Source organism: Pleurodeles waltl, chromosome 5 (genome assembly GCF_031143425.1).
Source record: "Pleurodeles waltl isolate 20211129_DDA chromosome 5, aPleWal1.hap1.20221129, whole genome shotgun sequence".
Classification (NCBI taxonomy): Eukaryota; Metazoa; Chordata; class Amphibia; order Caudata; family Salamandridae; genus Pleurodeles; species Pleurodeles waltl.
This window is the reverse complement of record NC_090444.1, coordinates 687,601,268-687,626,987: the sequence shown is the minus strand read 5'-3', so window position 1 is coordinate 687,626,987 and position 25,720 is coordinate 687,601,268. Positions and strand designations below refer to the sequence as shown.

General features: G+C 44.1%; 1 protein-coding gene across 2 annotated transcripts in view; it reads right to left on the bottom strand.

Moving 5' to 3' along the window:
* Nucleotides 1-25,720, bottom strand: part of FYN (FYN proto-oncogene, Src family tyrosine kinase) — a 473,812-nt gene that overhangs the window by 37,409 nt on the left and 410,683 nt on the right. For both annotated transcript variants that reach the window (XM_069234594.1, XM_069234595.1), the window contains exons 11-12: nt 15,614-15,690; nt 15,361-15,514 (exon numbers count right to left, since the gene is read on the bottom strand). In XM_069234594.1, coding sequence (XP_069090695.1) covers nt 15,361-15,514; nt 15,614-15,690 — 231 coding nt within the window. The remainder of the gene's footprint in view (nt 1-15,360; nt 15,515-15,613; nt 15,691-25,720) is intronic.

Below are 25,720 nucleotides of genomic sequence, written 5' to 3'. Positions count from 1 at the left end.
CTGCGTGCCGGTGTCTCGACCGGAGTCGGACGATCTCGGCACTGTTTGGGCCTTTTTCGGTGCCGACGGTCGGTCACCGAATTTATGGGTCGAGCCATGGCCTGGTGGCGGTGGCGTCCCCTGGGCCTTGTAAATGTTCCTCTGAGTGGATTTCGACGTCTTACTCACGGTTTGTGTATCGTCGAATCCTTCGGAGTCTGAGTCTTGGATCGAGAAGGTACCTTCCTCTTCCTGTTCCTCGAACTCCCGTTGGGCTGTCGGTGCGGACGCCATCTGAAGTCTTCTGGCTCGACGGTCTCGGAGTGTTTTTCGGGACCGGAACGCACGACAGGCCTCGCAGGTGTCTTCGCTGTGCTCAGGTGACAGGCACAGGTTGCAGACCAAGTGTTGGTCTGTGTAGGGGTATTTATTGTGGCATTTGGGGCAGAAACGGAACGGGGTCCGTTCCATCGGCGTTCTTCAGCACGCGGTCGGGCCGACCAGGCCCCGACGGAGGATCGAAAAACTACCCCGAAGGGCACCGGAGCTCTGCGATCTTCGATGCGGTGTGGAATCTAAGTACGCCGATCCCGAACGCAACAATACCGACGAAAATCTTCCGAAATTAGCTAATTTTCCGTTCCGAAACTCGGAGCGACAGGAACACGTCCGAACCCGATGGCGGAAAAAAAACAATCGAAGATGGAGTCGACGCCCATGCGCAATGGAGACAAAAGGAGGAGTCACTCGGTCCCGTGACTCGAAAGACTTCTTCGAAGAAAAACAACTTGTAACACTCCGGCCCAACACCAGATGGCGAGCTATTGCAGAACATGCGTATCTACAGCGACAGATGCCATCGAACATGGGTGTTTCCAGATTGCAGTTTACCAGTGGCAGCCCGTCCTTTAGGGCAGAGCCCCCCCACCTTTTGCCCCTCATGAAGAGTGTCCGTCAGGCTGAACAAAGGTCAGCCTGACAGACACTCTCCATGTTCAGCTGAGGCAGCCAGGAGCAGACCTGCGCGATTTGCGCACACTCCTGGCTGCCTGAGCTGAACTTTGCTAGGCTGAGGAGGTCACAGCTCCTATGGGCGTGACCTCCTCGGCTCAGCAAAGGTGCCTAAAGGCCCTCCCCTGGGTGATGAGGAAAGCGTCACCCATTGACACTCTCCCTGGGCGCTTCAGGTTTACGCCCTGAAGCGCCCAGGGCGATTGTCAATCAGTGACACTTCGTCACAGAATGGGGTGGGGTCAGCAGTCTCACTGACCCCATCCCACTCTGTGACGAGGCTGGGAATGCTGCCTTCGAAGGCAGCAGTCCCAACCCTCCTGGGACCTGGAGGCTGAAGGTAAGTGTGTGTGTGTGTGTGTGTGTGTGTGTGTGTATGTGTGTGATGTTTGAAATTGAATGTTTGGTGCATGCATGCATGTTTGAGTGTTATGAGTGTTGTTAATGGATGTGCGTGCGTGCGTGCGTGTGTGTGTGAAAGAATGAGTGTGTGCGATCTTTTAAAATGAATGTTTGGTGCATGCATGCATGTTTGAATGGTATGAGTGTTGTTAATGGAAGTGCGTGCGTGCGTGTCTGTGTGTGAAAGAATGAGTGAGTGTGTGTGTGTGTGTGGGTCCCGCCCGCCCCCCTCCCTCCTAAAGCTGCCAGCCGCTACTGCAGGTTTACCAAACTATAGAATAATCACAGCCCTTATGGTCGGGACCTGGGATGGTTGAGTACCTTAAGTCATAGAAACATAGAAAGTCTTAGGTGATAACTGGCGGCAAAACGCTTTCATCTCAGCACATCATTCACCTCAGCTTTATTAGCAGGGAGTCTGATAAGATATTCAGCTGAGACCCATTGACATGTCTTTTATCCATAGCTGCCTTCCTCTTTAAACACACAAAACAGCAACTTTGAAAACAAAAATTCAACTAGCTAATTTTATTTATTGACAGTGAAATGGCCAAACTTTTATGTTCTTTTCACAGTTATAGGTGGGACACTATTAAGTTTGTTGCTTTCATACAGAACTTAAAAAGTAAAGCGTATGGCTGAGAGCACTACTAAAAACGATGGCATAATCACCAGTCTCATACACCATGCCACAAATGCTTTTTATGTTTCCCTGACATAAGTTGATATTTTTGAAACATAAATTATAACATCACTAGAAGTGCACAGCGTCTTAAAGTAATCTTTACATTCATTGATTTATGTTTCATCATTTGCTGGGCAAGGAGGTGGCAGCAGAGATAATTTTACATATGGAGAGCTATGAAATCTGCATGTTCTTTGCAAAAATATTATTGCTACTGCTCCTCGTAAAAGTTGCAATATGTTAAATTACTTGCTCATGCATGAGTGTGTCTGTGTTTGTGCATGTGTGTGGGTATAATCGCAGAAGGATCAGATTATTGAAGGGACTCAGTCACGTTCACAAATTCTGGGAAATCTATTAGAAGTTTCTGGCTTAGTCCCTCCATAAGGGGGATGTCTCTTAGGCTAGGTAAACCACTGCTTTAAAAACAGGGGCTGGTGCTGGCTTTCTTGCCCCCAACATAACCTGTCTGTAAAGAAATGGCTCCCTGTTGCAGTTACCCCCCACTTTTTGCCTGATACTGATGCTGACTTGACTGAGAAGTGTGCTGGGACCCTGCTAACCAGGCCCCAGCACCAGTGTTCCTTCACCTAAAATGTACCATTGTATCCACAATTGGCACACCCTGGCATTCAGATAAGTCCCTTGTAACTGGTACTTCTAGTACCAAGGGCCCTGATGCCAAGAAAGGTCTCTAAGGGCTGCAGCATGTCTTATGCCACCCTAGAGACCCCTCACTCAGCACAGACACACTGCTTACAAGCCTGTGTGTGCTGGTGAGAACAAAATGAGTAAGTCGACATGGCACTCCCCTCAGGGTGCCATGCCAGCCTCTCACTGCCTATGCAGTATAGGTAAGACACCCCTCTAGCAGGCCTTACAGCCCTAAGGCAGGGTGCACTATACCATAGGTGAGGGTACCAGTGCATGAGCACTGTGCCCCTACAGTGTCTAAGCAAAACCTTAGACATTGTAAGTGCAGGGTAGCCATAAGAGTATATGGTCTGGGAGTCTGTTTTACACGAACTCCACAGCACCATAATGGCTACACTGAAAACTGGGAAGTTTGGTAGCAAACTTCTCAGCACAATAAATGCACACTGATGCCAGTGTACATTTTATTGTAAAATACACCACAGAGGGCACCTTAGAGGTGCCCCCTGAAACTTAACCGACTATCTGTGTAGGCTGACTAGTTTTAGCAGCCTGCCCCAAACCGAGACATGTTGCTGGCCCCATGGGGAGAGTGCCTTTGTCACTCTGAGGCCAGTAACAAAGCCTGCACTGGGTGGAGATGCTAACACCTCTCCCAGGCAGGAATTGTCACACCTGGCGGTGAGCCTCAAAGGCTCACCTCCTTTGTGCCAACCCAGCAGGACACTCCAGCTAGTGGAGTTGCCCGCCCCCTCCGGCCAGGCCCCACTTTTGGCGGCAAGGCCGGAGAAAATAATGAGAATAACAAGGAGGAGTCACTGGCCAGTCAGGACAGCCCCTAAGGTGTCCTGAGCTGAGGTGACTCTAACTTTTAGAAATCCTCCATCTTGCAGATGGAGGATTCCCCCAATAGGGTTAGGATTGTGACCCCCTCCCCTTGGGAGGAGGCACAAAGAGGGTGTACCCACCCTCAGGGCTAGTAGCCATTGGCTACTAACCCCCCAGACCTAAACACGCCCTTAAATTTAGTATTTAAGGGCTACCCTGAACCCTAGAAAATTAGATTCCTGCAACAAGAAGAAGGACTGCCCAGCTGAAAACCCCTGCAGCGGAAGACCAGAAGACGACAACTGCCTTGGCTCCAGAAACTCACCGGCCTGTCTCCTGCCTTCCAAAGATCCTGCTCCAGCGACGCCTTCCAAAGGGACCAGCGACCTCGACATCCTCTGAGGACTGCCCCTGCTTCGAAAAGACAAGAAACTCCCGAGGACAGCGGACCTGCTCCAAGAAAAGCTGCAACTTTGTTTCCAGCAGCTTTAAAGAACCCTGCAAGCTCCCCGCAAGAAGCGTGAGACTTGCAACACTGCACCCGGCGACCCCGACTCGGCTGGTGGAGATCCGACACCTCAGGAGGGACCCCAGGACTACTCTGATACTGTGAGTACCAAAACCTGTCCCCCCTGAGCCCCCACAGCGCCGCCTGCAGAGGGAATCCCGAGGCTTCCCCTGACCGCGACTCTTTGAACCTAAAGTCCCGACGCCTGGGAGAGACCCTGCACCCGCAGCCCCCAGGACCTGAAGGACCGGACTTTCACTGGAGAAGTGACCCCCAGGAGTCCCTCTCCCTTGCCCAAGTGGAGGTTTCCCCGAGGAATCCCCCCCTTGCCTGCCTGCAGCGCTGAAGAGATCCCGAGATCTCTCATAGACTAACATTGCGAACCCGACGCTTGTTTCTACACTGCACCCGGCCGCCCCCGCGCCGCTGAGGGTGAAATTTCTGTGTGGACTTGTGTCCCCCCCGGTGCCCTACAAAACCCCCCTGGTCTGCCCTCCGAAGACGCGGGTACTTACCTGCAAGCAGACCGGAACCGGGGCACCCCCTTCTCTCCATTCTAGCCTATGCGTTTTGGGCACCGCTTTGGACTCTGCACCTGACCGGCCCTGAGCTGCTGGTGTGGTGACTTTGGGGTTGCTCTGAACCCCCAACGGTGGGCTACCTTGGACCAAGAACTAAGCCCTGTAAGTGCCTTACTTACCTGGTAAAACTAACAAATACTTACCTCCCCTAGGAACTGTGAAAATTGCACTAAGTGTCCACTTTTAAAACAGCTATTTGTGAATAACTTGAAAAGTATACACGCAATTTTGATGATTTGAAGTTCCTAAAGTACTTACCTGCAATACCTTTCGAAGGAGATATTACATGTAGAATTTGAACCTGTGGTTCTTAAAATAAACTAAGAAAAGATATTTTTTCTATATAAAAACCTATTGGCTGGATTTGTCTCTGAGTGTGTGTACCTCATTTATTGCCTATGTGTATGTACAACAAATGCTTAACACTACTCCTTGGATAAGCCTACTGCTCGACCACACTACCACAAAATAGAGCATTAGTATTATCTATTTTTACCACTATTTTACCTCTAAGGGGAACCCTTGGACTCTGTGCATGCTATTCCTTACTTTGAAATAGCACATACAGAGCCAACTTCCTACATTGGTGGATCAGCGGTGGGGTACAAGACTTTGCATTTGCTGGACTACTCAGCCAATACCTGATCACACGACAAATTCCAAAATTGTCATTAGAAACTGATTTTTGCAATTTGAAAAGTTTTCTAAATTCTTAAAAGACCTGCTAGGGCCTTGTGTTAGATCCTGTTTAGCATTTCTTTTAGAGTTTAAAAGTTTGTAAAAGTTTGAATTAGATTCTAGAACCAGTTGTAGATTCTTAAAAAGTATTCCAACTTTTAGAAGCAAAATGTCTAGCACAGATGTGACTGTGGTGGAACTCGACACCACACCTTACCTCCATCTTAAGATGAGGGAGCTAAGGTCACTCTGTAAAATAAAGAAAATAACAATGGGCCCCAAACCTACCAAAATACAGCTCCAGGAGCTTTTGGCAGAGTTTGAAAAGGCCAACCCCTCTGAGGGTGGCAACTCAGAGGAAGAGGATAGTGACTTGGAGGACAATTCCCCCCTACCAGTCCTATCTAGGGAGAACAGGGTCCCTCAAACCCTGACTCCAAAAATAATAGTCAGAGATGCTGGTTCCCTCACAGGAGAGACCAACACCTCTGAAATCACTGAGGATAACTCCAGTGAAGAGGACATCCAGTTAGCCAGGATGGCCAAAAGATTGGCTTTGGAAAAACAGCTCCTAGCCATAGAAAGGGAAAGAAAAGAGATGGGCCTAGGTCCCATCGATGGTGGCAGCAACTTAAATAGGGTCAGAGATTCTCCTGACATCCTAAAAATCCCCAAAGGGATTGTAACAAAATATGAAGATGGTGATGACATCACCAAATGGTTCACAGCTTTTGAGAGGGCTTGTGTAACCAGAAAAGTAAACAGATCTCACTGGGGTGCTCTCCTTTGGGAAATGTTCACTGGAAAGTGTAGGGATAGACTCCTCACACTCTCTGGAAAAGATGCAGAATCTTATGACCTCATGAAGGGTACCCTGATTGAGGGCTTTGGATTCTCCACTGAGGAGTATAGAATTAGATTCAGGGGGGCTCAAAAATCCTCGAGTCAGACCTGGGTTGATTTTGTAGACTACTCAGTAAAAACACTAGATGGTTGGTTAACTGGAAATGAAGTGTGTAACTATGTTGGGCTTTATAATTTGTTTATGAAAGAACACATTTTAAGTAACTGCTTCAATGAAAAGTTGCATCAGTATCTGGTAGACCTAGGTCCAATTTCTCCCCAAGAATTGGGAAAGAAGGCAGACCACTGGGTCAAGACTAGGGTAACCAAAACTTCCACTGGGGGTGACCAAAAGAAAGGGGTTACAAAAACTCCCCAGGAGAAAGTGGGTGACACTAGAAACAAAGAAAAAGAGTCCTCTGTAGGCCCCCAAAAACCAGAACAGGTGGGTGGGCCCCAAGACACAACCCAAAACAAAGGTGGGTACCAGGGTAAGAACTGGGATGCCACTAAGGCATGGTGCCACAACTGTAAACAGTCTGGGCACCACACCAAGGACACTTCTTGTCCCAAAAACAAACCCCCGAACAAGATTCCAGGGGTAACCAGTGTAGCCATGGGAGATGACTCCTCAGATGAGGAGGTCTTCATAGCCTTCAACTGGAAACAGGGCCCAACAGGTGAGTTGGAGATTCCAGAGGGAAGTAGACACTTCCACCACCTACTGGTGAATGGAATCCCAACCACTGCCCTGAGAGACACTTGTGCCAGTCACACTATTGTGCATGACAGGCTAGTGCTCTCGAACCAGTACATCCCAGGTGAGACTGCCAGGGTAAGAGTTAGCCTAGACAGGGTCACTAAGAGGCCTGTGGCTTTAGTGCCCATAGAAGTGGGTGGCACTCTTAGCTGGAGAAGGGTAGTAGTCAGTACAGACCTCCCCCTTGATTGTCTCCTTGGAAATGACTACCCAGAGGTTAGTCAGAGCTCAAGAGAGGAACTGGTCCAGTGCCAGTCCTCTCCCAAGGTTTCTGGAAGTCCTGCCTCTGCAGTAAATGCAAGCAGGCCCCAGAAGAAGAAGAAAAGAAAACAGAGTAGGAAGGGTGGACAACCTTTAGCCAAGGTTACAGCAAGCCAGGGAGATTCTGCTCCAGTAGGGGAGAACTCCAAAAATGGCCCTGATAAAGTCCAACCTGACCCACAAGAAGTCCTGGCTAGTCAGGCAACTGTTAAACCTGAGTGGGTGGCTCCTCAGCTAACAGAAGAAAGAGTGGAAGAAGGGTGTTCACTACAAGATGTGGTAACCCCCCACTCCAATACAGCAGACAGGCAACCTGAACCCAAAGAAGCCTGTAACTTAGCCCCTTCCCTTTTAGGTGAAGAGCTAAAGGTGTGGTTCTGGGCCCTGACAGCTGTCAGTGGCCTCTGCTGGGTGTTAACCTTTATGGCTGCACTATCCTTGGCATGGTGGTCTGACCCCATGCCAAATAACAAGTTAGGCCCCCTGACCCTGTTGGTCATGGTGGGGTTACTCCAGCTCTGGGTAACCTCTTTGGGTAAGCTAGGGGTGACCTTGGCTAAGATAAGATTAGCAGAGGTGGATACCTCTGACCTCAAAATAGAGAGAATGGGTGAAGACATAAAAAGCACAGACAAGAGGCAGTTCAGACTAGGTCCTATCACTGTGGAAGTGGGTCAGTTCCCCAGAGGGAATGACCTGAACAGGAGGATGTAAGGCAGAGTAGGCCCTGCAACAAACCAGCCATTTCCTCTACTCTTCCTCGCCTGACAGACTAGGAAGACTCTTCCAGCGTTGGCTGAGTCTCCTGGCCTGTGGGCTGGGGGGGGCTTGTGTAAAGAAATGGCTCCCTGTTGCAGTTACCCCCCACTTTTTGCCTGATACTGATGCTGACTTGACTGAGAAGTGTGCTGGGACCCTGCTAACCAGGCCCCAGCACCAGTGTTCCTTCACCTAAAATGTACCATTGTATCCACAATTGGCACACCCTGGCATTCAGATAAGTCCCTTGTAACTGGTACTTCTAGTACCAAGGGCCCTGATGCCAAGAAAGGTCTCTAAGGGCTGCAGCATGTCTTATGCCACCCTAGAGACCCCTCACTCAGCACAGACACACTGCTTACAAGCCTGTGTGTGCTGGTGAGAACAAAATGAGTAAGTCGACATGGCACTCCCCTCAGGGTGCCATGCCAGCCTCTCACTGCCTATGCAGTATAGGTAAGACACCCCTCTAGCAGGCCTTACAGCCCTAAGGCAGGGTGCACTATACCATAGGTGAGGGTACCAGTGCATGAGCACTGTGCCCCTACAGTGTCTAAGCAAAACCTTAGACATTGTAAGTGCAGGGTAGCCATAAGAGTATATGGTCTGGGAGTCTGTTTTACACGAACTCCACAGCACCATAATGGCTACACTGAAAACTGGGAAGTTTGGTATCAAACTTCTCAGCACAATAAATGCACACTGATGCCAGTGTACATTTTATTGTAAAATACACCACAGAGGGCACCTTAGAGGTGCCCCCTGAAACTTAACCGACTATCTGTGTAGGCTGACTAGTTTTAGCAGCCTGCCCCAAACCGAGACATGTTGCTGGCCCCATGGGGAGAGTGCCTTTGTCACTCTGAGGCCAGTAACAAAGCCTGCACTGGGTGGAGATGCTAACACCTCTCCCAGGCAGGAATTGTCACACCTGGCGGTGAGCCTCAAAGGCTCACCTCCTTTGTGCCAACCCAGCAGGACACTCCAGCTAGTGGAGTTGCCCGCCCCCTCCGGCCAGGCCCCACTTTTGGCGGCAAGGCCGGAGAAAATAATGAGAATAACAAGGAGGAGTCACTGGCCAGTCAGGACAGCCCCTAAGGTGTCCTGAGCTGAGGTGACTCTAACTTTTAGAAATCCTCCATCTTGCAGATGGAGGATTCCCCCAATAGGGTTAGGATTGTGACCCCCTCCCCTTGGGAGGAGGCACAAAGAGGGTGTACCCACCCTCAGGGCTAGTAGCCATTGGCTACTAACCCCCCAGACCTAAACACGCCCTTAAATTTAGTATTTAAGGGCTACCCTGAACCCTAGAAAATTAGATTCCTGCAACAAGAAGAAGGACTGCCCAGCTGAAAACCCCTGCAGCGGAAGACCAGAAGACGACAACTGCCTTGGCTCCAGAAACTCACCGGCCTGTCTCCTGCCTTCCAAAGATCCTGCTCCAGCGACGCCTTCCAAAGGGACCAGCGACCTCGACATCCTCTGAGGACTGCCCCTGCTTCGAAAAGACAAGAAACTCCCGAGGACAGCGGACCTGCTCCAAGAAAAGCTGCAACTTTGTTTCCAGCAGCTTTAAAGAACCCTGCAAGCTCCCCGCAAGAAGCGTGAGACTTGCAACACTGCACCCGGCGACCCCGACTCGGCTGGTGGAGATCCGACACCTCAGGAGGGACCCCAGGACTACTCTGATACTGTGAGTACCAAAACCTGTCCCCCCTGAGCCCCCACAGCGCCGCCTGCAGAGGGAATCCCGAGGCTTCCCCTGACCGCGACTCTTTGAACCTAAAGTCCCGACGCCTGGGAGAGACCCTGCACCCGCAGCCCCCAGGACCTGAAGGACCGGACTTTCACTGGAGAAGTGACCCCCAGGAGTCCCTCTCCCTTGCCCAAGTGGAGGTTTCCCCGAGGAATCCCCCCCTTGCCTGCCTGCAGCGCTGAAGAGATCCCGAGATCTCTCATAGACTAACATTGCGAACCCGACGCTTGTTTCTACACTGCACCCGGCCGCCCCCGCGCCGCTGAGGGTGAAATTTCTGTGTGGACTTGTGTCCCCCCCGGTGCCCTACAAAACCCCCCTGGTCTGCCCTCCGAAGACGCGGGTACTTACCTGCAAGCAGACCGGAACCGGGGCACCCCCTTCTCTCCATTCTAGCCTATGCGTTTTGGGCACCGCTTTGGACTCTGCACCTGACCGGCCCTGAGCTGCTGGTGTGGTGACTTTGGGGTTGCTCTGAACCCCCAACGGTGGGCTACCTTGGACCAAGAACTAAGCCCTGTAAGTGCCTTACTTACCTGGTAAAACTAACAAATACTTACCTCCCCTAGGAACTGTGAAAATTGCACTAAGTGTCCACTTTTAAAACAGCTATTTGTGAATAACTTGAAAAGTATACACGCAATTTTGATGATTTGAAGTTCCTAAAGTACTTACCTGCAATACCTTTCGAAGGAGATATTACATGTAGAATTTGAACCTGTGGTTCTTAAAATAAACTAAGAAAAGATATTTTTTCTATATAAAAACCTATTGGCTGGATTTGTCTCTGAGTGTGTGTACCTCATTTATTGCCTATGTGTATGTACAACAAATGCTTAACACTACTCCTTGGATAAGCCTACTGCTCGACCACACTACCACAAAATAGAGCATTAGTATTATCTATTTTTACCACTATTTTACCTCTAAGGGGAACCCTTGGACTCTGTGCATGCTATTCCTTACTTTGAAATAGCACATACAGAGCCAACTTCCTACACTGTCCATGTAAATCTCACTGAACTTGTCTGTGTCATTGATGGTCTGCCTCTCTGGTCCTTGCTGTCCTTTCACCCAGTATGATATATCTGTACATTTGGATAGATGTTTTAAACAATTACTCTTTTATGGTTATGGCATTAGAAAAGTCATTTCTCTACATTATTTTCACAGTGCATTTTCGTTATTTTTTTATTTATTTTTATACATCTTTGTGGTTAACTAAAAACCTTTCAACGCTTTATTAAATTACTACAGACGAGTCTAAGGGAAATGTGCAGAAGCCATTCCAAGAGAGATGCATGGGTAGAAACCTGACAATTCACACTTCTGCCATGTACAGAACTAAGTAGTTCTAAAAATGTGCAACATTTCACTACTTAGGACAGCTGGTGGAGATTGATCTGGTCTGCTACAAACTATTTTGAACCAACAGAATAAAACATGGAGTATTTTCAGGAATTCTGTGGTAATGCCTGCCTTTTGGTGTTAACCAGCCCCCTTCCCAGCAGATGGCACAAGAATCTGGACTTTTGTATCTTAATTTTCATTTCATCTTTGTTCGGGTATGAGCATGATTGCTTACTTTATAGTATTTACACATCCCTCAGTTTATCTATAGTACAGTGGCACTTTCAAGCCACATATTCAAAGTTGAACATATTAGCTTAAATGTAATGCGGTGGGCCGAATCTTTTTATTATTTATGTGTTTAGAGGTTATTCCTAGCGGTGCTTTTCTCCTTAAAGTTACATTATAACGCTGTTCACATCCGAATGAATGTTCGCAATTATAGGGATTTGGAGTCCAAGCAACAGAGGTGCAAGGCCTCTGTTGAGTGTTCCCCATTTACTCCCTTTCTATTAGTAAAGAAAAAAAGGCCAAGTAGAACAGAATAGGTTTTTAATAACTTTCCGAATTACAGATAGCTGAGATATGTTGTCAATGTCAGATCCAATAAATTCTGGAGCTTTGAGCCTTGAACTCTTAGAGACCTGCAGATTTTAGTCGTGACAGTTGCCTCTTGATTTCTTTACAAGCAGACTGATTCTGTGTATATAGAAGGCGAAGTTTGCAACTAGAACAATATCCTTTGAGGCTTATTGGCATGTGCTCCCTCAATGAGCTCAGGTGCAAAAACACCATCTTTCTATACCGATTATTCTACCTGGTCGTGATTTTGTTTACTATACAAATAAGAGACAAACTCTTCCTTAAGCTCTCCCTTTGAATATTACACTCTGCATGCAACCTCCTGCAGCCCAAAAAACATAATTCATCAAGATCTTAGCATTACTCAGGTACTGCAGCTGCTAAATGAGGAACAGATGCTGAGTCAGAAGCACGGTAGAAGAATGCACACATACATGCGTAACGACCAGATAGTTTTTCAACAGTCCCCCCTGAAGCCAGCCCTGGGGGCAGCCGCATTAAAGCCAAGGGAAATGTCTGGGCCATACCGCCACATCAAAAGGCGACTTTTAGATTTATGTTTCAAAGAACAGTATGCGTCAAACTCCCCTGTGGAATACAAAAAACGGTGTATTGGTCTTTCGTTTTTGATCTGATCACTGCCAGGACAAATACATGCGTTGGCAACGTGAACCACTTATGTATTTTACATGGGGTCACTGCATACTTCCATTCCTCTCTATGTTTGCAGGGAGCATTTCTTAAGCGTTTCATGGGCAAATGGGCACTAAGTGTTATGAACAATGTCCCATAAAACTAAGATATGAAAATACATAAGCAAGTTGTGAAAACAGGATCTCAGGTGTTGCGCTGCAGTGACATTGTGCAAAGAATCTCCTCATTCACTGCACCAACTATCTTCTGAATAGCTGAAAGAGGCTTGTTTTTCTAGTGTCCTTGAGGGAACATTCAGTACCAGACTCTATTCTAGTAGACAAAGCTTTATAGTACCTTATCCCACGGATGCTAAGTTACACAGCCTCAACTGAACGCCTCTTGTCTATTTACAAACTGCAGAACAGAGTGCCCTTCCTGCCCTGAATAACTCTACTGTAGTATCCTGATTTTTTTGGCCCAGCGTGCATGACAATAATGTGTGTTTATATTGATGCCTAGGATGCTTAAAAAGTTCTGAGAGCCAGAACACCGCATAGTGGTGTGTTAAGGTGCACCAAGGGTGCCTTCCTAGGAAATGGGACTGCTGTTCATGTTGCGACATAATCATGGAGCAGAGGTTGTAGAATACCTTTTCGTTTCATCTATAGCACAGAACAGGCCTTGTTCCTGTTCTTTAAAAGTGAGATGTGTACATGTCTCACCAAGGGAACTTTCCACTCTGCCCCAACATCCCTGAGTGAGTGGTGTATGCAGGCGGAGAATGCATGGTGACTTGCAGTGTGACTCCATGTTGATTGTGACTGTGAGCCCAGTGGGATCCATTTTGTATCGTCCCTGGTAGATTCTGAGACAAGAAGGATATTGAGGAATTCCCTCACCAGACTGGCAAAGTGTACTACTGGCATTCTTGAGATTTGGCTGTGATGTCAGACGGTATGGTGCTGGGAGGCAGGGCTGCTTTAGCTATGCAGCAGTGATCTTTTTAGAAGAGGCCTGCTAACTGTATCTTCCTGAGCACTATCATTTGGATAGAAAGAAGGAATTGGAGGTGGACACATCCGTCTCATTTGTTGTGCAGAGGGAAATATCAAGGCAGGGCCAGACCCTTATTATCGCCCAGAAGTGCTAATGTAAAAGATTGATGTAAAATGCAATGAAATGTAGATTTATGTAGTGCAGCTTATCATCCTTGAGGGTCTCAAGGTGCTGTCAGTGGGTAAGGGGAGATTAAGCGCAGAACGTTGCGCTGACGCTCGAACCCTAATCTCTAGCTCCCGAAGCGGTCGCTCTGACCACTGGCACTACATCCTCTCCTCTGTAAGGTATTTAGGCATGATTATGTTCATGTTTTGTATGTTCCAGCTTGAGACACCACTAGTTACTACCTGTTTTGGAAAACACCACGTGAAATAAAGATCTGCAGAGGAGAGATATACTAAGAGAGGGACTCTGACAGTGCAATCTACATTCCCTGTCTGCAAGCTGACTACAAAGGTGGGACTAAAACATCCCCATTTAGTTCCATCTACCTCACTGACTGAAGAAGTGGTACTCTGTGGAGAAATTCGTGTAAGGTCCATGGCTACGGTTGCTGATAGCTAGTCTCCTCCAAGAGGTGACATATGGAAAGAATTCTGCAAAGAGCTGCTAAAGAGATATGGGACTGCCTTGGTATTGAAGCCTGACTGGCCAGCTCAGTCAGGGGAAAGGATAAGACCCCTGCAGAGGAGACTACCCAGAGGAGCCTAGGCTCTGTGTCTGAGTAGAAGAGGCAACCAAGAAGGGCAGCCTGGTATGGGAGCAATACAGGTGCTGACCTGAGCACTGGAGTAGGTCTTCCTGCCTCCCCTATCACTGCTAAATCACCACTGACAAGGTGCAACCATGAAGAAGGCATGAGAGGGATGCAGTATCCAACCCAGGTGCTGGAGTGGGACTCTGCCTCCATGATAGTTTTTAAATCAGTGTTGGTACACTGTGACCAAGGATAAAAAAGAGGGAGCAACACAGGAGCTGGCTCGAATGCTGGGGAGGGCTCATTGCCTCCTGATTGCTGTTTAAACTATAACTGGTGCACTGTGCCAAACAAGGATAAGAAGAAAGCAAGACAGTCTGAGCAAGTCTGTGGGCTCCAAAGAATAAGGGGCTGATTATGAGATTGGTGGTCCGACAGTCGGACTGCCAAACCCACGGGGATGAGGCCATCATCAAGCCGATGGCCTCACCCCCTTCATATTCTGATGTTTCCACTGGGCTGACCGGTGGAAACATCATATTACAACGTTTCCGACAGTCAGCCCGGCGAAAACAGTGCAGTGGCATTGGCCGAGGCCAATGCCAACACACACCTGCACCCTCAGAATGCGCACTGTCTGCATTGCACACAATACGCATTCTGAGGGAGCTGGCAGGGGGACCCCCAGCACTGGTTTTCCACCAGCCTTTTCATGGCGGGGACTCTGCCATGAAAAGCCTGGTGGAAAGTGGAGTCCTGACCAGCATGGCAGTGACGAACTCGAGCTCTTCAGCCAGTCCAAGTCAACTTGACCTCTCTTTTCAACACCCTCCTAATGGCACCTCTAAAAGGATATGTATCTTGCCGTCTTCCCATTTGAGAATATATCAGTTAGCAAAAATGGATGCCTAAGCCCAACAAACATAATTAAATTTTTCTTAGATTTTACCCACGGGTGCCTTTAGTGTCAGGTTCAGCTATTCATCCTTCTACGTCCTCAACAATAGGTTCAGATCCTCCCCTATCCGAGGAAGTTTTATAAAGTGTACCCAAGTGTTAGTTTTTTATAATCCTAGAATTTAGGTAGTGAAACTTCAGAAATTGATTTGGGGGCAAACAGAAATATTTCTCGCCAGTACGTCTCTCTCATTTTCACTTCTTGATGGATCACTCTCTCATGGCATGACACATCTTCGGACCTGCGCAAATAACTTATTACAGCAAGAATTTACTTTATTTGAGCACTAGTGAAGCAAAAATAGTGTCATAAACACAAGTTCAGTCATTCAACCCTTTGGTTGGTAGTCACCGTTTACTTCTAATGACCTTACCTTGCCGTGCTGTGTACTCATTGTCTTCAATCAGCCTTGCCAGCCCAAAGTCTGCGATTTTGCAGATGAGTCCATTACCCACAAGTATGTTGGCAGATCTCAAGTCCCGGTGGATGTAATTCATCCGCTCAATGTAAGCCATGCCTCCTGCCACCTGTGGGAAAAATACAGCATGCATGATGAAAAAGCAAGATCAACTTCAATGACAGAAATTATCACCTTTTAGTTTTCTTTTACTCTTATTTGCACGTACCTGTGCTGCCATGTCCACTAAATTTGGCAATTTTAAGTTCCGCCCTTCTCCGTCTTTGAGGAAATCTAATAAACTTCCTGAAAATGAAAAACGTGTTCAGTGTTACAGAAAGTTGAGCTAAACTTGAATACATCTGTTAAAATTACTTAGGCGCAATATCCTGTCCACAGAGTACAATTGCATAGTCTACAGGTAACTGAAAACAGGCACTGACCATGTGTAAATAAGGAGTATCGAATGACGTCCCTTCCCGCTCTTGCAGAAGTGAGGTGAAACCGATGTACTATAGTTATAGGTTATGATCATGACATAGGATTGGAGAAATCAAACTCGTATCCTGCTTGAAGCTAATAATGTTTCTTGGAAATGTGTTGGCATTAAGTGGATATTTCTTTGCATCTTTGTCAGTAGGAAACTGAATTACTGGGCAAAATGTGGTCCCTGTGGTGTTACAACTTCAAAATATTGTACTGATAAGGATGCAACTCCATATATGGATGCCCTCATTGTAGTACCTAAACTGGAGGTCCTTGTATTCCTACACTCTTTTGAAACAGACAATACAATTCATAGTTAGCAATCACTGGAAGAAAAGTATTTATATTGCATAAACTGTTCAGGAAGGGCTCATTTGCACCCAGTTGCTATTTAGCACGCAAAATACAACTTATGGTGAGGGAAAGTTCATGAAATCTGTTCCTTTCTGCATGGGTCAGTGCTATTTTGTGACAGCCCAATCAAAACGAAGGTAAACAGCACACCCTTCCAATTTATAACATTGTGCTTAACAGGTTCAGATTGGTTTACCTTAGGTAGAAGAATAGCTTCTTAAAACCTACAACCATTTGTTTGAGCAAAGCTTGGTCTAGCGCCAGTCTTCTCTACAGAAAAGTGGAGGAAGTCAATAATTATTGGAAGTGTTTAAATAACACTTTAAAGTATACATGATGCACATTATTCATTGCTAGCTCTTTATGAGGAAATAGGATCACTCCACGTTTGTGGGGTTAATCAGGAATGGACGAAATGATGGATAGTGGATGGGATGCAGGATAATGGCGAATAACCAAAATGAGTTCTATGCGGTGAAGTAACATTTTATAATGTATGATCAAAATGCTGCAGAACTACAAACATTCTTTACCTATAAAAAATGGTTTGCAGCTTGTCTACTAGATGTACATTTCTGAATCTAGTGATTGCATTCAGAATGGTGTCTTATTTTCCCAATGTGAACAAGCACTGTCAAATACAATAGGTCTGGCATTTGGCAATTCTTGTTTTGTTTTGTCATGGTAAAGGCAAAAATGTACTCCCTGGCACTGAAGGAATCACTTTGTGTGTGGATGTGTTCCTTGTGAAAGCGTGGCATGCCGTAATTCATAGTGAAGTCAGCTTATAGCTGAAGTTGGCTGACACATTGCCCCCTGATGCATGTTGGAGTGGGTGAAAGAAGAATGTTAATGACACAACCACAGACCAATGGATAAAGCCTGGCTAAAAGCTGAAAACTTCTATAAGTAACTATGTTACACTCTTCATTTTGGTTAAATCAACAGGTTTTTGCCAAGCCAGATCGATAAAAAGCCAATTGGTTTGCCATTGGCTGTCAGCCTCTTTCCTTCATGAAAGAAGGCAAGATAGAAAGAGATAAGGCAAGGAAGAAAGAAAATAAAATAACATATAAATCAAAGGGAAGAAAGAGAAAAGAAAGAAAGAAGGAGCCAATAAAAAGAAGTATCAAAAGATAGTTCAAAAGAAAGACAGAAGGAAGGATCAAAAGAAACAAAGAAAGATTAAAGAAAGGGAGAAGGCTAGAAAGAAAGAAAGAAGGGAAGGATAAATGAAAGTTAACTTATACTCAGTATTCACATGAGCTGCTGTCTTTATTATTGTTGTCCTTCAAAAAGCTGTGTTCTCCACAACTTTTTTAGAGTAGCTCCAGAGTTGGTGTACTAATCTTATTGCAGTGTACCATTGTTAATTCAATTTTCAGATACCAGATACTGAAACACCTGTTATCTGTTTTTTTCCAAGAGTCAAAATATAACATTTTGGAGACTAAAACCCAAATTACACCCCACCAAGCTTAAAAAAAGTGTTACAAGTGTGCTGAAAATGAAACACTCCAAAAGTGGTTTTATTTCCTGGGTAAAGTTTATTAAAGACCCACTGGTAATACTAAGTCCATGATAAACAATTCTACAGAATTGTCTGTTTATGTATTCACATTCTATAATATTAAAGCTTTCATTTGTACATCATAATGGGATAGATACAATTAAACTTCATTGCATGTGTAGTAAAAAGGAGATAGTTAATTACAGAACAGTTTCAATGCTCTGAAACAGCAGCAGTAAGATAAGCGAAGGCCACTCCAAAGGTCATTACAATAGCATTGGTAGGAGACAGAAGCTGATATGGATGGAATGTGCCCTGTCCTCACATCAAAGATGTGCTGTTATGAAATCAGGCTCTAAACACAAAGGCACATTAAAGTAATTATAAAGTAAAAACACTGACAACGAGGGGACTACCTTGGGTGTGGATGTGCTCCTTGTGAAAGAGCAAAATACAGTCACTCAAAGTGAAGTTAATCAGTGGCTTAGGAAGGTTGACCCATTACCCTATGCTGTATGCTGTAGTGGGTTGAAGCAAAATGTGACTGACACAACAACAGAGCAATGGACAGAGAGAGGTGCTGAAAACCACTTTAAGTAAGCATAGTATACATTTACTTTTACTAAAATCAAAAGGTCTTGAGTAATGGAAGATCTAAAGATGAAGGTGTCGATGACAGGCATGCCTAACACTATCCACCATAGCACAGACATGAAGCATGAACCTCATTTAGTGGTCACCAGGAGTTGAAACTGACACCCTTAGCTTTTTCTTTCCAAACCTTGACACTGCCCCTGCCACCACTGAGGTACAGGGCTCACACTACCTGGGACAAAAAACCAACAGAGCTCTTCAAGAGCCATGATGCTTTCTGACTTTTATATCCACTCATACTTTCAACTCTGTGTCCACGCTGGCATGGTATTGTCCCAGTTCCTGTGGAGAAAATTCACAATTTGGAAAGGCCCTTCAGAGTGTGGTAAGGGACCCCTTGCTAAGGGGCCTTACATTTGCTTACCCTTGGATGCTCTTCAATTAAGCAGAAAGGTAGAGGGATTGAACTAAAGAGTTTCTTTTGGCAATTATTTTGGATGCGTTTATATTATCAGCCCAAAACCTTGTCAGAGAATTCAATTCTAAAAATAATTGGCAATATAAATTGTGTTTGGGACATGAAACTTAGCGCTTTAGTGCATGCTGCCCAATACTAAAAATACACTTTGCTGTGTCCCCAGGATGTCATCCTGTGCTTGGGGCATTGCATCATTTCAGTTTTAAACCAGTGGGGTTTTCAGGACGATCGAAACATTGCTAAAATAAGGGGCATTCTCTTTAAATAAGGGTCGCCTGACACCTAATGAGGCAGGTACATGGAAATGTAATTGTGCAATTATTTTAAATGTGCATCATGGCTTGTGTGCATAGGTCATTGTATGGTGTATATCTTTTCAAATGGTTTTAAGGCGTAAGGCAACATATGTTGTAAGCATTTAACAATATATGTCATTCACCATCATCTTTGAGTAATTTCAATATTAAAGCATTTTAACCAGGCATTGTGTTGTGTTTAGGAGGTCTGTTGTGCCTTTCATACCTAGTTAAAAGGTAATTTATTTATTTGATCATTAAAGCAGTGTAGCTACTGCATTAGGTCCATAGTAAGGCCCCAAACATTTAGCTTGAAGGTGAATCCTTGTGTTGTGCAATTTTTATGAGGAGCATGACGTACAACTCTTAACATGTCTGTTTTAATTAAGACCATCTTTCAAATATAGTTGTACTGGACTGGATCACTACTATTGTTTGATGGCCACAACAATATCAAACCAAATCTGACAGTTTAGAGCCTATGTATCCCGCTTAAGGTGTTGCATTGTTCATTTTGCAAATCATGTAACATGTTCCAGGGCATTTCGCTGCAGTACATAACATAGGGCATTGTATTTCGCAGTTTTAAAAAATCTGGGTGATCTGTCTGGCTCTGCTGCCTTTTGCTAAGGTTTGGAGAAAACCCACATACCTACATAAATACATGGATGTCAAGTACTTGATGTGTTACAATGTGCAGTTCTGTAACTGGCTAGCATGTATCGCTCTGTCGGTCAGCTATAATACGGGTAATTCTGTTACGGAATGTGAGCAAAATGATGGCCATACTTAATTAGTAAGCGTAACCTGAGAGAGAATACCATCCATGTGCAGGGGTCATTTTGCAACCTTTACTGTTGAATTATTAAACTTGGGGGCCTGCAAGAACAGCATTGACAAAAATATAATCTGACATAAATATTGTGTCCTATATATTGTTTACTGAAATATCATCCCTTTAGGTTTATGTTGTATGTTATTAACTTCAACAGTGTGGTGATATTTTCGTAAATATTTAGAACACAATGGGTGTCATTCCGAACCCGGCGGGCGCCGCCCGCCATAAGACCGTACCGCGGTCAAATGACTGCGGCGGTCATTTTGACTTTCCCGCTGGGCAGGCGGGCGACCGCCAAAAGGCCGCCCGCCCGCCCAGCGGGAAAGCCCCAGCAACGATGAAGCCGGCTCCGAATGGAGCCGGCGGAGTTGCTGGTGTGCGACAGGTGCAGTGGCACCCGTCGCGATTTTCAGTGTCTGCTTTGCAGACACTGAAAATCTTAATGGGGCCCTGTTAGGGGGCCCCTGCAGTGCCCATGCCAGTGGGCAGTGGCATGGGCACTGCAGGGGCCCCCAGGGGCCCCACGACACCCGTTCCCGCCAGCCTCTTCCTGGCGGTGTAAACCGCCAGGAACAGGCTGGCGGGAAGGGGGTCGGAATCCCCATGGCGGCGCGCCGCCGTGGAGGATTCCCTGGGGCAGGGGAAAACCGGCGGGAAACCGCCGGTTTCCCTTTTCTGACCGCGGCTTTACTGCCGCGGTCAGAATTGCCCCTGAAGCACCGCCAGCCTGTTGGCGGTGCTTCCTCCGTCCCCGGCCCTGGCGGTCCATGACCGCCAGGGTCCGAATGACCCCCAATATGTTTGTCAGACTACATTCAGTATATGATAATTTGTACTATACAGCCAGACTGCATTAAAATGCACCAGTTCGAGACACACAGTACACATTTAAAAGGTCAACTAATGTCACTTCCTGTGATGCCATTGGTTCACAGATCATGTGATGTCACTTCCTGTGAATAATCCATAGGTCAAAGGGCACATGATATCACTTTTGCTACCCCTAGCATTCTGGTGAATTGACGCCCAAGACCTCAAGCTCTCAATGGCCATAAATCGATCTGGCCTAAACTTGTATCTTTCATGTGTCTGTAAAGACACAATACACAGTTATAGGGTCAGAGTGAATGCACAATTACACGTTTTTTTCTGTTTTTCCATTCACATGGAACACACTTTCCATGTGAAAAACCCCACCATCTAAACCCTCTTAAAAATGCAGGTGTTTGGGGCACTACCACAGCACATGCAGTACTTATGTATTTTTAAAGTAGGTGTACCGCGGCAAGTGTAACAAGTGTAAAGAAACACACTTTCAAACACGCACCCTATTCCCACTGCTTAGGACATTGTCAGATGTGATGACCTGCCAGATTTTCTGCAGTTGAAAGTTCCATGTCCAAAATGAAAAATGTATTCAATACTGATTTTGTAATTTTGCGTTCTCTGATCAAAGTCTAACTAATATACAGAAAAAGTGTGATGAATCAGGCCTTTGTTTACCATGCACCCTCATTCCCAACTTCTGGAGCGACCACCTTATGGACATTGGCAGAAACTGTGCAAAATCTACAAAGCACTAAGGCTAAGCACACAGATATATACCACTCATGCTCCTTCAAACCCACACCTATGTGCCCCTTGCTTATTTTATCTCTCAGTTCCCTGACAGTCCTCGATCATCAAGTCTCAACTGGGCAAGAGCTGATGGATCACTATAGTAGGTGAAACCATAGGATGAAGAGCACTGAAAGTAACCGTTTAATTTGAGTAACTTATTATGTATTTAAATGCATCCCTCTGCGGATGGCAGACGTGGACATCAGACTGGAACAGAAAAACATGTTGTTCACCTATACCTGTTTGCCATGGAGATAGTGCGAGGAAGTAGTTCTTTATGTAAGGACAAGGACATTAAAGCAGATGCCTTGGAGATGACAACAGTTAATGCTACAGTAGTGTTAACCAAGCTCATGGTTGATGAGGACTTTCATTGAGGAGAACATGCTATCATCTTCCGGTTGAACTAAATTCAAGAGGGAGAAGTGGCTACATGGATTATAGAAGTACCTGAGTCAAGAGTGCCTCACTTAATGCCAGCCTGCAAAGGCTCTTGCTTTTCTCAAATTGGCAACTCTCAAAATGCGTCTAGAAAAGTTCCCATATTCACATGAGAAGAGGCATAAAAAACGTTCCAATGAAATTTGTTAGTTAGTGTTAGGTTTGTGTATCTTAGCCTTGGTCCATCCGTGGAAAGTATTCACTCTTCAGGAAGGTATGAGTCAATAAAGAAGTATCTCATTTTTGGTATTAGACTAGATAAAAGGTCCCTTATAGCCCATGGTCCCTATGGCCAGCAAAAGTCAAAGAGGAAAATGCTGAATTCAAAGAACATGCTTTCTAATTACAGCATTTGATGTATATTGATATTGTGCAGCAACCAGATCACCGACACAGTATTGTGGTGAAAAATACCATTGACAAAACATTGTGCCAAAATATTGTTTACCACAATATTGTGTTCCTATAGTTATAATGGTAAGTACAAAAATATTGGAAAAAAATATTGCTGGCATTGATATCGTCCAAAAACATAAAAAAATATAATTTTTTTTACTATATGCACATTTTAAAGTAGTAAGTCCGAAATATTATAACAATTGCAATAATATAATGTAAATTAAATGTATTCCATTATTATGTAATAGCATATGTAAATATATACTTTTAAAAACAGCACACATACATATATGTGTGTGTCTGTGTTTTTATATGTATTCACTGAAGAAACCAAAGGTTAAAGTGACGTTATAATTAGGTGAATATGTAAGTGCTAAAATAATGTTTTCAAATTTTAAAAAACAGAGAAATTCACCAGTCATGGGTAGCTGAGCTAACTATAATTTGTGTCCCCGCCATGCACTGCTTATGACCTCACATGTAACATCCCTCATGACGTCCTATTACAGCATTTATGACATCTCTGATGACATCACAAATGGCACACTTGATGACATCACTGATGACATCATTCATATATGTATATATATATGTGTACACATTACATATATGTATATAACAGTGTAATACAATGAATAAAGATAATCACATTATATTAAATTGTATTTTTTTTATTTAAAATTTACTACTATAAAACTATGTGTACCTATCTTACAGCTCTCTCTCTCTCTCTCTGTCTCTCTCTCTATATATATATATTTATGCACAAAATAAATACACAAATGAAAAAAACATAAAAATATAAACAATCCAAAAACAAAATATATTAATTAAGTTAGCCAATAAATAGCATATCAAAAATTAAAACTCCAAAAACATTTACTAAATATAGTATAAAAAAATAACAAAGAATTAAAAATGAAAAAAAAAATATATACGTTGTAAAAACAAACAAATAATACTGTAAAATATATATTAAAAATATTAGAAAATGTTTTGGAGCCTGGAAATATTAGGAATATTATTCCCATCCATTTTATGCAACAGTGGGGAAAGTGTTTAGGAGAGGTTAAATCTACTAATCTTAATCCAGTCAATTCAACAAAAGGGAAAGCACTGGATTTTGGAGGAGTTCGATTTACTATTCCTATTCCAGTCTCCATACCAGTAGGGAAATCGTTGGACTTTGGAGGGGTTACATTTACTGTTCCTTCTCCAGTCTAAGCAACAGTAGGAAAGGGTTAGAGTTTGGAGGGGTTAGATTTACTATTCCTACTCCAAACAGCGCAACAAAAGGGAAAATGTTGGACTTTGGAGGGATTAGATTGACTATTTCTACTCCAGTCAGTAAAACAGTAGGAAAGGTGTTGGACTTTGAAGGGGGTAGATTTACTATTCCTACTTCAGTCTAAGTAACTGTAGGTACTTCAGATGCATTGCATATATGAATAAATGTATGACTGAAGAAACAATATGAAACTCTTAATAATAACATTATTAACACACATACACACACACATATATAAATATATGTATATATTTATCTACATATAGTTATTACATATATATCTATTAAAAATAAAAACAAAAAATATACAAATAAAAAAGAAAGGGAAAAATCTAATTATATATAATGAATTCAACTTAACTAACTACCAAAAAGAAGATAGAATCATTAGTAAAGGATTTAATATCAATTAACACACAAAAACAATTAAAATAACAAATGTCATAGCACTAACAAAATTCCACAAACATTTTCCATAAAATAAAGTAAAAATGTTAAAATACAAATAAAAGTTTACCCAATTAAATACATATAAATATCAATTCTTATATATATATATATATATATATATATATATTATATATATATGTGAGTGTGCGTATCTGTTTCCAATAAATCAATAATAAAATGCCACACAGTCATTCAAACAAACTCAGTCAATAGTCAGGAAAAAACTCATATTAATGTCATGGTCAGCTTTATCTTTGATATAATTAGGATAGGTCACAGGCAGGAGGCCTGTTCTTATAGTTTTAAAGAGAGGGCACAAAATATATGACAGTTGAAAAAAAAAATCCTAGTCTTGCCAAAGAATAAGCGTTCAATCGGGGTTAGTGTGTCTAAATAGAGCACAATTTACTGTCGGATCCGACACCCCTCTTACAGCGGACTTTGAACTTTATGGTTTTTCATTGCTAATAATTTTCTCACACCAATCTGGTTTCCATTTACAGACTGTTGAAACCTGTATATACTTATTTTTCTGTTGATTGTTTCATAGTAACTGTCTGTGAGTAGTAAGGTCCATGCAAGACCCTTGGAAATGCTTCCAGTCTTTGGGCTGAGGTGATCACCTTTACATTGTAGAACATGGCACAGACACCCTCCTTTCTGAAAAAAGACCAACACGTTCTCAGCCTTTCCCAATATGAATTGCTTGCCTTATTAATTGACTTATCCTCAAAAGGTAGGTGTGGTGCACTCAAACTTTGTAAGCATCAAGAACACCAAGCAGATCACTACAGGAGTGCCAAGCTGTTTGGAAAAGTAGTGGCTGATAGCCAACAAAGATAAAGGCAGTGCTTTCACTTGTAGTGGACTGTTTCCAAGTGTGTGGATTTCTGATTTTCTCTCAAACGCCTAAGAGGAAAGACACAAAGTAGGGTTCAGTAGCAAAACATAAGGCTTGCTTTACACACTGAAGTCAGGAGCCATCAAAACAGATCAATGGTGCAGCCGGCAAAAAGCTTTCTGTGCATTATTTATGGATGACTGTCTGTCGATTGATTTGTCAAGTGCTCTTGAGATTCTTCAGGCAAATTTTTTATTTCCTTCAGAATGAACTCCTGAAAGCAATGAATGAGTCAAAGATTATGAAAAATGGTCTGGCCTATAACAGTAAGGACAGAGAAGGGCTGTAAACATATCTTCTAAATGGAGGGAGATGAGTCAATGAGTGCAAAGCGTGACTTAATGTGAATGCTATAGTAGGATAGTTTTATTCTGTCAAGAAGCAATGCCAGATATGGTTGCCAACGATGAAGCAATTTCTGAATTGGTGAAGGTGTGTGCTGGAGCAAAAACACAGATTAATGCCTTACTGGGAATACTGCAACCTAATAAATTCACAGTCATAAAACAAAGCAGGTAGAAATATAGCCCTCAATGCCAACATCCACAAAATGTAAGTACTCGGTTTCTGTAGAAACTAAGGGCCTCATTATGAATTGACAGTCTCACTGCGGGACCACACTGTAGTACGTGGTTCACGCCGGGCTGCCCCTAGGGGAGCCGGGCCAATATCGTAGCACTC